A 15154-nucleotide genomic window follows, 5' to 3' on the forward strand; every position below is an offset into this window, starting at 1 on the left:
TTTTCTTCAAATTCTTCCAAACCAAACTCACGCAAGCATATTTGTCATGCTGGAACAGAAAAGGGCCTTCCCCAAATTCTTCCCACACATTTGGAATTGATGAAGAATTCATCTTTGTAGGGGTGAACTAATGAGTCTCGCTGAACCACTTATTGATTTATTTGTTGTATTTATTACTTGTGTGTCTTTTGCCAGGCCTTGTCTGTTGGCTTTTTACAAAGATGTAACTCATGAGTCAGTTCATGTCAATGAGGCTCTTGGCCCAAGTTTTTAATCCCACCAAACTCTGAGAAAACTGTCACTTTGTTTGAGCTCAATTATCTACAAAAATGTCAAATTAGTCGTCATTCTTTTCTTGAAAGGTTTTAAACTCTCCAAATGACAGCCGTGATGTAAATTTTCCCCGAATCAATCATCAGTTTTGGTTAATACAAACCTTATTTCATAAATTATTTGGAAATAGGCATTTGGATGCTCAAATTAACTGTTTGCCACCATTATAAATTCCCCTCTCGACACCTTGGAGTAAATTGAAAACAACGGCTTGAAGTAGAAGTCACAGAGCGTTAAATGCATCATCAGTGCGTACAGAATGCTTGCACGCCGCCCGCCCCCTGCTTTTCCCACCTGTGGCATGCTGGGCGCGAAAGAAAAGAGTGAAGGAACTGACAGAAAGGTGTGTTATCTCACCGCGCTGGTATGCAGACGGGCTGTAAATGATAAAATCAGGCAAGCCAAAGGGGAGAGGAAGCCCAAGGTAATAAATCAAAACATGCATACAGAGGGTAGAGTGAAGAAAGACAACAAATTTGTATTTATTTATTTATTTTTTTTGCAATAACATTTTCAAAGATGGCATGCAAGCCTGGCGGAAATGCTCTGAGCAAGTCTGATGCAGGATAGAAAAAAGATGAATGATGTTCAGATATTTCTTTTCCCCCCCTTATCACTCATACAGATATACATTTTTTTAAATAAAGGAAGAATTTAACATCTCTGTTGGGCACATTTAATGTAAATTCACTCCATAAAATAGTTTATTGAATTGTGCAATGACATGTTATGTACTTTGTACCCTCAAAACGTCATGTGTCAGGGCAATCGTAAACCAAAGACCCACTGTATGTGTACGTGTAGGTAGGTGCTGTCCGGGACCATATCTATAATGTTAAGCAAATGTGTTAATAATGACACATGGTAGAGATTCTGGATTCATGTCATTAGTAACACAGATATTATTGTTGTTTTTTAACAACCTGTACTAAGTCAGATCAACTTGACTACATATACCCTGTACAGTGAAAATCTGTAAAAGGTAGTTGCATTTGTATACTGTGATAATCACAAATGGTTAGCACGCCTGCCTCATAATTAGGAAGTTTGCAGTTCTAATGTCATCCTCGGCCTTCCTGTCTGGAGTTTGCATGGGTTTTCTGCAGGTGGTCTGGCTTCCTCCCACATTCAAAAAAAGTGCATGTTAGGTTCATCAAAGACTCTTATCTTGTCCATAGGTGTGAATGTGAGTGTGAAAGGTTGATTGTGTATATGTGCCCTGTTATTGACTGGTCTCCAGTCAACAAGCTCCAGCTCATCCCCAATCCAAATTAGGGCAAGCGCTTAGAAAATAGATTGATAGACCATAGATTAGATAATTAACAATTTCCTTAAGAGCACTCTAACCATCCTGGAATTGCCTCGACCATTGTAAAAGTGCAGGGGGCTGATAAGGGAACTTTGTGGAACACCACAGCACCACTACTTCTATGCCACTTGCTGCTGTCTGCATAGGTTTAAAAGTACCTTCTTTGCCAAAAAAAAACTATTTTCTTTTATCCTTCAAACTGGCAGCTGTGATCGCAATCAGTGTTTTTGTGTATCTTGGCACACAGTATTGTTATTTTTCCAGACCGTCATGTCATGATTAGAATACGTTTCCCCTCCTCCTGCAGCAGTTAAGGGGCTCCCTGCTTCTTGCTCTGACCAGAGGGGTTTAGACTCAAAAGTTTCCCCGAGCTCTCTACGACCTCTTTTGACGAATGGAAGTCCTTAAAGTTGGTAGTATGACTTCTCCCTCCAGTCGGATGAAAAATGACCACAGGGAGGATTGTGGATGAAGAGTGGGTTGTGGTGGCTGTCGTCCCTTGTGGTCCTTGAGTCAACACTTGGGTCTAATGGTCTCGCTAAATTTACCTCCTAATTGCCCCCACCCCACCTCATTTGCCGCCAGCTAGCAACACCAGCCGTGAATTTGATGGACAACAGGCTCCAAATGAATGAGAGATTGATTTATTGACAGCTTTGCTCTGCTTGGGACTAACTTCGTCAGGTTCTGTGGAAAAGGGGATTGTGAGTAATCCATAAATACGAAATGAGGGGGAGCATCGTGTATCTGTGTGTGTGTTAGCACAGCTGACAGAGACGAAGAGTATTTGTCCTGAGCGCAAGGTTGGGGGTTTTTCCCGGGAGAGGAGGATTTTCACTCTTTCAAACCAGCTCACTCACATTGTTCCGCCCTTCTCCGTAATCCCCTTCAACTTGTTTCGTCACAGCCGCCACGCCAAACCAACTATAAAACACATCTTGAAATCTTTGTAATTGACAAGCAAATGCAGCGTGCAAAAAAAATCTATACAGTTTGATGGTGAATTTGTATAAGTGCACCTCCATCTCTGGTATGATCACGACCACCCTACTTTCTCCTGACCCGGAGATCATCCAGATTATGCCCAAGTGTGTCAGAGGCCGAGGCCGGAACCCTTGTGCACTCTAACCTTTCACAGGCAGCTGTCATTTGCAGTGGTGTTGAGGGAAGCGCATTAAGTTCTTGCTCGTCGTGCATTGGTATTTGGCAAGATGGTATGATATGATGGGGGTTCTTAGTCTATGACAGTCATGACAAGACATTTCTAAATTATGAATGGCGCGAGGCATACGAATACAGTTACCTCCATACTTACTGTTTTTTCATTTGATTGTTTTAACGTTTATGGCCTCAAAATGTTTCATATATATATATATATATATATATATATATATATTAGAGCATCAGCCTCACAGTTCTGAGGACCGGGGTTCAATCCCCGGCCCCGCCTGTGTGGAGTTTGCATGTTCTCCCCGTGCTTGCGTGGGGTTTCTCCGGGCACTCCGGTTTCCTCCCACATCCCCAAAACATGCGGAGAAACACATTTGGCAAAATTACCAATGTCTCGCGCACAGACACAATTTTGGAAATTGGAATTGGTTTTCGCCCCTGATTAGCCGTGAGGCACGCCAGAGACCCAGCTATTTGTAGAAAAGCCATTAAAAAGTCGATTTTCTCTAATATGTCACCCTTAAAGTCTTTTTTTTTTTAACACAATGCTCTTCGTCATTTCTGAATCCCTTCATATCCACTTTTATAGACATAATGAATACTGTAGTTTTTGATCTGATACCAAGGCATAGCAAAACTTGGTGACCTCTCCTCCACCTGAAGCATGCGTAAGATCCTCCCGCAGTCCTTTGAGCTTTTAATTAACCTTTCCTGTCATCTGAAACTGCAGATATAGATTTTTTATAATCTCTTTTTTTTTTCTTTTTTGCTCAGGAAGTCATGTCACTCCTTGAATCAATGTTTCTTCTGCTCTCCAGCCGTGCAAGCAGTCAGGCAGGCAGGTGTCTGTAATTTGATGTGGGGATCAGAGAACTCTATTTCTTTGTGCGCACACACACACACACACACACACACAGTATATCAGTGGTAGACAAGCGTGAAGAGCATCTGAGCGACAGCATCCGGAAACGCAGAGATAAGGTGTAATCTGCTTGCAATTATTTCTGCTTGACAGGCGCAGGTAAGCGGCAATCAGCTCCCGCGACGTGTGTTCTGAGTCAATAGTGCCGACCCCGACCAGGGTGGCGGGCGAGCGATTACGAGGCTGACACGAAGCCCAGGCGGGCCTCGCTGACAGCCAAAGTCAACTCTCAAAACGCTAAAAGGACCTCAGGCCTTCAATGCACAAAGCACTCGTCCCTCCATTTTCTATATATTGCTTTCATTAGAGTCGCGGGTGAGATGGCGCCTATCCCAGATGACTCTGGGCGAGAGGCGGGGCCAGCCAATCGCAGGTCACAGAGACAAACGGGCGTTCACAGCCACATTCAGAACTACATGGAAAGTAAGTTTTGTGCTCAAGGGCCACATACTATTTTCAAAATGGACAGAGCGTCCAGGTCATTCATTGAAAATATATGTAAAATATGTTGAATATTTTTATTGAATAAATTCATTCAATGAAAATGAATTAATGAACAAATTATTTAATAAAATAAATTTTTAAAAGAAATGAGGGTCGCGGGCGTGCTGGAGCCTATCCCAGCTATCGTCGGGCAGAAGGCGGGGTACACCCCGAACTGGTTGCCAGCCAATCGCAGGGCACATACAAGCAAACAACCATTCGCACCTATGGGCAATGTAGCGTTGTCAATTAACCTACCGTGCATGTTCTGGGGATGTGGGAGGAAACCGGCGTGCCCGGAGAAAACCCACGCAGGCACGGGGAGAACATGCAAACTCCACACAGGCGGGGCCGGGGATTGAACCCCGGTCCTCAGAACTGTGAGGCAGACGCTCTAACCACACGGTCACCGTGCCGCCTAATTTATTCATTAAATAATAATAATATATATATTTTAAGATTATGCCTTGTTAATTTTACTGATGTATTATTTTCATTATTTATAATTAAGTTATGCATAATTATTTAGGCAGTTAATAGTTTATTTCCAAAAATAATTGAAGAGAATATATACAATTATTTTGTTTATTTTTGCTTTTTTGATTCCTTCTCCAATTACTCTTTCTTCGTCTTGGTATTTTCCATTAGTCTCGGTACTACAAGAAAAATTGTGATGTGTGTGGTGTGCTATGTTGGTCATTTCGATTTCGTTACACACTACAAGAGCAGTAAGAACACATGCAGATTTTTCTACTGGTCGTGTGTGCGGGTTTTCTCATATTTGAAAAGTCATTATTGCTATAGGCTGTGTATTAGGACAGCTTCCTAAGTCGGGGGCTTCCTTCATTTGTGCACGCACGGCTGCAGACAAGCCGTAGCACGGTGGGGCCACGCCCTGAGATCAAGAGAACGAGAATTCAAGCAACATGCCGCAGATGCCTGGGCAAGTATGTCGGATTTTTCTGCCCCCCCCCCCCCCCCCCCCCCCGCCCGCACCCAAATCCTCTTTCATCTTTCAGCAGAGACTTGATTTGGGAGGCTGTTAGCGGCATGACAAGAAGCGCTTAGAATGTAGAGGAGCTGCAACTTTCCTCAACCACTAATACGTCTTTTAGCTAGAAAAAACATTATTTTTACCAGAGGGGGGGTGACCACATCCAGCAGGTGGACCACACCACAGGTCTTTGCATTGTAAGAGAGTAATGGGGAACACATTGGGTTCTATCAAACGCAAATTATATTCACCAAGGGCATGAAATAGAAGACAAACAACACGGGAAAAAAAAGTGCCTTTGGCTTTAGTTTGTCTGGTAATAATTACAAACTCCTCGCTGCTTTGGAGAAACAATAATATGCAACAGACCCCGTGGTTTTCATAGGCACACACTGTCATTGTTGAATTTACCAGTGGGTTTTGAATTGAGCTTTTTAACACAGTATCAAAGCCGTATTGTGTTTTTGTAACATTTTCCAGGCACTTTGAATGCAAGCATTGATGGATGTGTGGTAAAAAATGTACACGGATAAAGGCGGAAAGCTGTTGTCATGCCGCTGTTGTTATCTCACCACGCTACGGGCAGTATTTGTGTTAAGGCAGCGCCACTTTGCGAAAGCATTACGTGTTTCTTGGATGCGAGCGTTGCAGTTTCACCAATTCCAATGGCGACATAAATGTCTTTTCATTGAGTCATTGTATTCCATCGAAAGGTGCAATGAATCTTTCTGCAGGCTTTGTTGTGAGACGAGGAGATCTCACCTATAAGTGGGATTATTATTAGGTGCCCTGCATGGCGCATGCATTGTTCATTTGCCTTTGCCAGACATTATAGACATCAACAGTATATTGCGGTTTTATGAAGTTCATGAGTGCAAATGAAGACGGGTGGTAAAATGAGGCTTGCGAACATGTGCAAACATGCAGGACGTGTTCAGACTTTTTTCTTCACACCCCAGGCAGTCTTGCTTCTTTACTACACATTAAGGTATCAGAAATGTGCAGACCTCCATGAGTGTGTGATGTCCTTTATTGCCTTTTGTATGATTTCATACACACACGGCAAAACATCATTAACGCAATACGCTAGAGGGGCTTTTGGTCAGGAAAACAGATGCTGTCCATATTACAATTATACTGTATATAATTTGCAGATTGCAATTGATGCCGAAACGCTGACGGATTTATTTGGAAAAAAGTATGTCATTGTTTAAATGACGATAAATTAGAAGCTAACAGCGTGTTTCGTGAGTGCAGTTTTGAAGGATGAATTACTGCTGGAGGAAGGCAGTGTCAGTATGTTCTTTACATTTGAAATGGATTTACACTGCGTGGTTCAAGTCACGTTTTGGATTTCTTTCCTCTCGAGTGGCAAAATTCGGATAAGTGTCATGGAATCGGATAGTTTCAGATTAGAATTAGGCCTCTATGTTGAAGTGAGGGGAGAAGCTTCTATTCGATGCATCAAAGCCCTGTCTAATAGAAAAGTAGCATTTTGGCACCATCTTGTGTCATTCGTAAGACATTGTGAACCTCTTGGCTGGGTGTCAATTACAGGTATTAAATTGGAATTGGCCATATGGACCAGCAGTGTAAATCCAGCCTCTAGTCCTTTGGTCAGCTATTAACACAAGCAATTGAACTTGGGTGCAGACCAAAATCAACCCATCCAAGACAACTTTGAGGAAAACTCTGCTCGGTATTGTGAGAAAACGATCTGGAACAGCTGGAACATTAGGTACTAAACAGATGTTGGTGAAGCACCCACAGGTTCAAAGTCAGCTGAGATAAACCTCTTGCGACCCCTTCACGGGATCCTTTTCACCATTTCGCACCAGTCCGTTCCCATTGACACTCCTGCTGTGTGCAGATGTGATCAGTTTGAGGCGTCGTGGCATGTGACAGATTGCTTCTCTTTTAGCCAGCATCCAGTGACATATATTGTTTTACCTCCTGAAAGAACTCCCACCGGCAGCTGAGAAGCCTGAGGGCCTTCTGGCACTGGACTTAATATTTGAACATGTCCTTTTGCATACCATGTATGACTTTTTATTCCAAGTAAAGCAGGCAGATGTTCTGGCATCTCCCGGTCAAGGAGAGTGGGTTTAATCTTGTGTATCCTATTCCTCATGAGCGAGCCAGAGAACAGCAGGGGGTGTTTGTCTGCTCTCACTGAACGGGAACACGAGCAGGTCCTCTGGTTTTCTCTGCAAATATATGCTCGGCTTTGTGGAGGTTTCCTTTCCCAAGAACACTTGAAAAGGAGTAAGAGATTGGGAGGTACTGGGCGGACACTGGGTTGTCTTCCGTCCACCACGCAATTATTCCCTGAAAGCCTCCCACCTGCCAAGGAGGACCGGATGTTGCAAGGTTAAACGTGATATGATTAGAGACGTAAGGGAGCGAGCGGGTCTCCACGGCTGGAGAATTTGCTGCGGAAGATGAAGACTTACTTACTCCCCCCATTCTACAACCGGTGTGAAACGAAGCAGAGGAAAGCCAGGATCTCACGTCCTATCTGGCTTTTGGAATGTTAACTCACAGCAACCTGAGATTGCTGTTACTGTTCACCAAGGACTGATCTGGTGTAAAAAAAATAAAAAAAAAAACAGAAGAGGAATATATGGATGGTCATTATGAGTTGTTTTGACTTATACAGTGGTGATTAATGTTGCGTTTCAATTCCGCCCCCTCAGAGCTCCTGTCAAATAAAGACAAGTGGCATTGGGTTGGAATGTAAACATCAGTCCATTCATTTTCTAGAGCGCTTGTCCTCATTAGGGTCCTGGGTAAACTGGAGTCTATCCCAGCTGACTTGGGTGAGTGGCAGGGTACACCCCGGACTCGCCTCCAGCCAATGGCAGAGGACAACTATTCACACTCATATTCACACCTAAGGACACACCTAACATTTTCAAAAGGTTGATTGAATCTCCAGTGCGGTACGTCAAGAGAGAGGAAGCAAACATCTGCAAAACTGCTTCAACAAGGAAGCTGCAATAGGCTAGTGCACAGTCAAAAAGTGGGTGTCCAGGATCAAAGGCGAAGAACAAGAACTCGCTTTGAGTGTCTTCCATGACTAACAAAAGGAGTCTTCAGCGATTCATCCTGGGAATAGTGCTAGTGTCGAGGCACTGATCAGAGATCGTAGAGTCCCAATTGATGACATCACCATCAAGACCATAACCCCATACAAATTTTGTCAACCTTTTGAAAATGTTTAGTGGCGCTTGCCCTTCCAAGGCAACAAATTCAATCACAACTCTGTGCTTCTGAGGGGCATCCGAAATCGACGCCATTTCCAAAATGGCTGACAGGAAGAGGACCTACTGTATGTGCACTACATTAGACAAGATTTTGTTGAGGTCATTTAGGGTGTGTGCACTGCACTGAGTTTAAATATGCAGTTTTGTTTTATATTTACCAAAAGAGCAGCATGTAGTTGCATAGTTGTTCTAAAATAAGGAGCGTATTGTGTAAAATAACTTTGGGGCCTCTGAGGGTTCTCTGCCTCATTACTACTGTATATGCCCACGTGGCATCATTATATGTGTCTTTGTATATGTGGGTGGTTCGGAGTGGTAAAGATAACCTTACGGCCCATCCAAATGAGAGGATAAATCCAGAATTTGGCGCCACCATGGAGCAGCCTGCACACCATCCCATGTGACCGCGTCTGTGATTTGTGTTTCCCAATTTTACGGTATGTTTTTCTACCACCGCAGCCTTGGACAAAACCATTTATTTTCCTTTTTTCTCTCTCTGACAGAGTTAAAGTCGACCGGCACTGCTCACCACTTCTCCTTCTTGCTGAACTCAAGCGACTATCGAATTCTTCGCATGGACGAGGACCACGACCGCATGTATGTGGGCAGCAAAGATTATATCCTGTCTCTGGATCTGCACGACATAAACAAGGAGCCACTCATTGTAAGGATTGTCATGCGATGGCAAAGAATTCCAGAGGTGCAGGGGGTTCGGCTAAAGTTCTACATCTCAGCTTATTGATGTGTTTTTTTTGTTTTGTTTGTTTTTTTTGTTGTTTTTTTTAAAGATCCACTGGCCCGTTGCCCCTCAGAGGAAGTCTGAATGTGTCCTGTCTGGAAAAGACACCAATGTGAGTGTTACAAACGCACAACAGGAAAAAAAAAATAAATCACCATGGACTAGGGTGGGGTATACACATGCTGATTTTTAACATCTTAACCTGTTCTTGTAGATTAAGCAGGGTTGATCATAATTAGTCAGGATAGTCCTCTAGAGACATCTGATAATCTGGCCTTTTTATCGGTATGTGTGTACAAGGCTTTGAACTTGGGCTAAGTGCTGAAAAAAATGTAAAGATGAAATGTCTTCTACAACCAAGAAGAGTCCAGTTGCCTCGCTTCAAATTTTGGACTCTCATTCCACTTCACGTCACGATCACGAAGTCCGTGGCTTGGCTCAATTCGGTTTTCACCGCACACACAAGGATTTTCCATTGTAAATATTGAACAGGCTAACAAGTATCATGGTATGTACCCCGCTTGACTGCATGATATTTAGTTTGACACTTGTTTAATAACCTTCAATAGTAAGCAGGGTCGATCTTATGAGACCCGGAGGATCAGTTGCAAGAGCGATAGACGTTCTTGTCAATTGTGTCACGAACATCAACGCAGGACGAGATTTGTATTGATGACAAAAAAAAAAAAGACAATTTCAACTGACTTGCTTGGAGGAGATTAGCATTTCTTTCATCGCCAAGGTGACCCTTGATATACCTACTGGTGGGCGGCCCAGTCAGGACAAGTTCAACTCAAACCAATTGTTACTCTTCAGAATAATGCTTAAATCAGTGGGGCCAACGATGTGGGGTTGGGGGTCTTCTTCCAAAGTGCCACTTGGCTGTCACACTCTCATCCGTGATAGCGACAGCGTCGATTGCTGATTGTAAACAGCTTCTCACAATGACACTTGAGGGAGCATTTCCTCGGAATGGGCCACACGGAATCGCGCCCGTAGAACATTGGGAACGCAGCATATTGCACACGCGTATATTTAGGGGTCAAGACCCAGGCCCTCTTCGAATCGCTGTTTATTATTATCCTCCCGGCGAATGAATCGCCTTTTTGGGGGCCTCAACATCTATGTTACTTCAGGGGTCGCAAACTCCACCCCGCAAAACTCTCTCAGTAGCGCCCCCTGGAAAGTTAGAAAAGCCTGCACCAGCTTCACCGATTGACATGAAATTTGGTGGACATGTTTATCATAACCGGATGCATGAAAAAATGTCAAGGACCACACCCAGATTTGAACAGGAAGTCAGATATTTTGGTTTGTAGCAGCCATTTTCGGGGAATTACAGGGCTCGTCCCTTGACCGACTCCTACTAAGGAATTTGACAAAATGTACCCCAAGCACTCAAAATTACCAAGCTTTTTTTCCCCATGCCATGTGGTCAGTATACTGTATGTCATCAAAGTTTGACGATCATTTCGGAATTGGCCACGAAAATGTACGTGTGAAGGCCCGTTCGCATCCCTTTTAGCCTTTTGTGTCGCTGCTGGGTCAACGTATACCGTGTAAATTCTAAAAATATATGTTAAAATATACAGTATGTATCATGAAAAGAAAATAGCAAGGCCAGCAGAGTTTTTATTTAATTTTGCAAAATCTTCCAGGGAGTCAGTCAATCTGACCCACAATGTAATAAGAGGGTTTAAAAATATATATAAATAGCACCTTTCTGACCCCATTTTTAGTCCCTTGTGGCACTGTCGATGTATTTAGTACACCTTGTGAAAAAATATTTTACACACACAAATAGATATACAACAGTGATCCGTCGTTTTTCACGGTCAACGGGAACCAGAACCCCCCGCGAAAGGTGAAAAACCGTGAAGTACGATTTGCCCCCCCCACCCTAGGAATTTTCGTGTATGTGTATGTGGGTACCAGAATGTTTAAAATATGTAAACAGTATTTGTACTTTACATATTTGAGACAAAGATTACAACAGTACACGTATTTAGTTCAATCTTTAATTACAAAACCTTGTACAGTAATTAACATTCATCAACGTTGCCTTCTGAGAGAGGCGAAGAGGCTTGCGTTGGTGGCGGAGGAGAGGCTCTCACTTTCGCAGGGGCACAGCGCTTAGGCGGCATTGTAAGGGCTTAACTAATCAAACAAAGTTATCGCTTAAACAAAACAAGTTATCGCCAACACAACACTAAGTTACAGTATGCGAGACAGTCAACAGCGCGGACGAGACTGGCGAGACACAACAAGTCAAGATGCTGGGTGAGGCTGCGATGATGCGCAGCCAATCAGCTCACGGGATAAATCCACTCGTGCTCTCATTGGTCGATGTCGCGGCGGGAACCAGTCACGCGCTTTGTATGAGCGCCCGTGGCATGTACAGTATAGTACAGTACAGGCATGTACAAAGCCTCTGAGTCAACTCATCTCTTTGTTTGGCATGCAGGAAAACCTTCTCTCTCGTGCATCGACATGAAACAACGCGTCTTTCCGCAGTATGGCTGCTGATATGGCTGCATTTTTTCATTTTTATTTTTTTGGATGAATATTTGGGAAAAACCCGCGAAGCAATGAAGCCGCAAAACGTGAAGCACGAAGTGGCGAGGGAACACTGTACAGTATATTTGTGTGTGTGTGTGCGTGCGCGCGTGCGTGCGTCAATAATGAGGCCAACAGGTTCCTCCTATTTTTTGATTTTGAAGATGTTTTTGCTGCCTTTTAAACTTCACAACGTAACAACAGACCTGCAACAAAGGACTAAAAATAATTACATACATAAATCAATATCTGTCCCCTTTAATCCTCTTATGTCACTGATGGGTCAATATATTTAATATACAAAAACATATCTTGAAATATGTATATTTTGTAGTCCTAAAATCCCTAAATATTTTTTTTGTTTGTTCATTTTGTTTAAAAATTTCCAATGGCGCAAAAGTAGGCTCTCATAATTTTTAATAATTAACCCCAGCAAAGATAACTTCTTCTTTTTAAATTATTTTTACATTTTCTACTGTGTAGATTTGTTATAGTTGTTTGAATTTTCAATTAATGATGAATTAATGAATTTCTTTTTGTCTGGGCTACGTGCATGCCGGCCTCGGAGCTGTGATGTCAAACCAATTCCATTCGGATCTCATCCACTTTTCACTTCAAACATGGCAAAGCCCATTGTTACATGGCTTCCATGATACGTATTCTCTGTCAAATCTTAGGTCAGGTTAGATTTTGTTGTGCATTTGTGTTGCCTTGGATGCTGAATGTTTTCGGAATGGAGCTGGAAGGCACCTCGGTGCTTAACAGGAAGCCAATTCATGATCTTGTAATCATTTCACATTTCGCAGTCCAAACAACATGCAAAAAACGGGAGAGTTAGCCTTTTGTAGCTTATAGACTTCTCCGAAGTGTTAATATGATCCACACATGCAAAGCGACGTTCATCCTACCCCTCTAATTCCAGTATAGGATGAAAGCTAATCATTGAAGTGCATAGAAAAACCAGATCCTTTTGCGTTTGAGGTACACCCGCACATTTCATTGGAAGGAGCGAAGTGGAGGGGAGTGACGAGGTAGAAAGCACAGGCTGCTGTTTATCCAACTGGAATGTTCATTTGTGCATGTGCGCTGACCCGTCGCCTCTCTTTTTCTCTGAGCCTCCGGCTACTTGGTATCGGCCGCTCATTTTCTTGTACGAGCAGTCCGTGTGTGCGGGTTTGAAATTTCGTCAGTAAACAGAAGAAATACAATGTCGTCTGGCGCGCGAGAACTCTTCAGTGCGTTCTTCGCCTGCTCTTTAGGGGCCAGACAGATGAGGACAATTCAGAAGCAATTAACAGGGGATGTCGGTGCAGGCGGGAGGTCAAAGGCAATCATCCCCGCTGTGTTCTCAGTAGGGGGGCACACACACACACACACACGTATTGTATGTCTCAGGAAACCTCAGACTCACACACCCGTTGTGTTGCGAAGCACTGCCAAAAATAGCTCATCCCCCTTCCTGCATACACAAATCTTAGTTTTGTTTTTTATGATGTCCCTACCTGTCTCATCCTAAAATTCACATCACAGAAAAGAAATCAAATCCCTTCAAAGTAACGGGATACATGGTGATATGTAAACGTGAGTGTAAAAATGATAACGGAAGTATTTCTGAATGGCTTATAAAGTCCCTTAGCAAACTCAGTATTATCTTTTAGACGTGTCAGATGATAATCGGGTCTTTGCTGGGCTTTAATCGGTGTGCAAATGTTACTATGCCCAAATGTATGGGGAAACGGCTGGGTGAGCAAACTGAGACATGAAACTGCCCGCAGCACCTCTTTCGTTGCTCGTGGAAATATAACAGTGTTGCGGTGGCCGTCGTTACCACTGAGGTCATCCGCACGCTGAACAAACCACATTACTCACGTTTTGAAGTGCCAGTACATTAAGTAGTAGAATCTTTTCACTCAGCACTGCCGCTCGCTTGGGCCAAAATCTTTTCAGGACAATAAATTGGGTTTCCCCTCGGTCCCGACCCCGACACTCCTCGCACGCTGCGCAGTTCTGCTCTTTGGATTTTCTCTGACAGCACCGAGTGATCTGGGAGCCGAGCGTGGAACACAGCTGCCAAAGGAGCCAACAGCGGAAATGATAGACGTGATGGTTTTAAGCTTGGCAGAGGGCTTATTAACCACCAGTGGGGTATTATGTATTATCCAAATAGTTTTTTTTCTTTTTGACAATGCTGTGTTTTTTTTTTTTTTTTTTTTTTTTTTTTTTACTTCCACTCAGGATGTTTTCATCATGATCTGTTTGTTTATCAGTAAGATCAAAAAAATAAAAAAATAAAAAGATCTGGACAGCGGAGCAGCATGAATCACCAAATGTAAAATATTCCATTTTGGGGGTTAGGGATGAATCTTAAGCTGCTTTTGCACAGCCTGCTCAAGCCCGGGATTTATTTGACTTTTTCCGGCTCGCTGTTCTGCACAAAAGGAAATGACACAGATTGGTGGGGAACCGAGTCAGCCGATGAATTTTTCGCCCTCGGAGGTAGTATCAAAGCCAGTGTAAATGGTGATTGGCAAAATAGCGGAACAGTCGGTCGGGGTCTAACGTGATGCCCTCTCAATGAAGTTCCGGTCAGGGGAGGACGGTACAGTTCACATTTGGAAATGGCACTATGTAACGCTGCTTATTTTTGTGTAAACGGGATTTAAAGACATTCAAAAAGAAAACAAAAATATAAGACACAATGCACGCTGTTATTCAATAAATTTAAGATCCGCCAAAAAAAATTCATACAATAAAAAACATTTAAACTGAAATCTTGTCTTTTTATGAAACATCCATTGTTTATCTTCTTTTTAGGGAAATTATGCAATCAAGTTCGATAACAGGTTTAAACCACTGGTGTCAAACTCAAGGCCCGGGGGCCAAAACTGGCCCGTCACATCACATTATGTGGCCTTAAAAGCAAATCACGGGCATGACCTTCCATAATTCTTGTTAAAATATGTACAACATTTTCAAACTGTCATGTAAAAAATAATATTATCATGTTGCAAGCACTTTTCTGTGACCAGTCCCTTTTTTTTTTAACAGTAACTAACAACCTATTATCCTTGACTTCTGATTTCAAAATTGATTATCCATCAATTTGTTGTGTATATGCAGGAATATGAGATGAGGCAATTAACCATTTATATGGTTTCACAGTCATGATGGCCTTCTGAGGGAAAACGTAACTACAATGTGGCTTGTGAAATAAATGACTTTGACACCCCCGGTTTAAATTCAACCAAAACGCTTATCACTGACCATGCCGTCTTCTAGCTAGAAGCTGAGCAGCACTGTATTTGTCTTGAGGGTTGTGGCTGGACCATGAGACAATTACACTTCCTGTCTCTTACCCGACACGTTCCGTGTGTTCATACCG

The 15154-nt window shown here is 42.9% G+C and overlaps 1 protein-coding gene across 2 annotated transcripts in view; it reads left to right on the plus strand.

The window, feature by feature from the left end:
* Nucleotides 1-15154, plus strand: part of sema3fa (sema domain, immunoglobulin domain (Ig), short basic domain, secreted, (semaphorin) 3Fa) — a 59676-nt gene that overhangs the window by 23519 nt on the left and 21003 nt on the right. For both annotated transcript variants that reach the window (XM_061783845.1, XM_061783846.1), the window contains exons 3-4: nucleotides 8981-9141; nucleotides 9266-9328. In XM_061783845.1, the coding sequence (XP_061639829.1) occupies nucleotides 8981-9141; nucleotides 9266-9328 (224 nt within the window). The remainder of the gene's footprint in view (nucleotides 1-8980; nucleotides 9142-9265; nucleotides 9329-15154) is intronic.

This window comes from Phyllopteryx taeniolatus, chromosome 9, assembly GCF_024500385.1.
Source record: "Phyllopteryx taeniolatus isolate TA_2022b chromosome 9, UOR_Ptae_1.2, whole genome shotgun sequence".
Taxonomy (NCBI): Eukaryota; Metazoa; Chordata; class Actinopteri; order Syngnathiformes; family Syngnathidae; genus Phyllopteryx; species Phyllopteryx taeniolatus.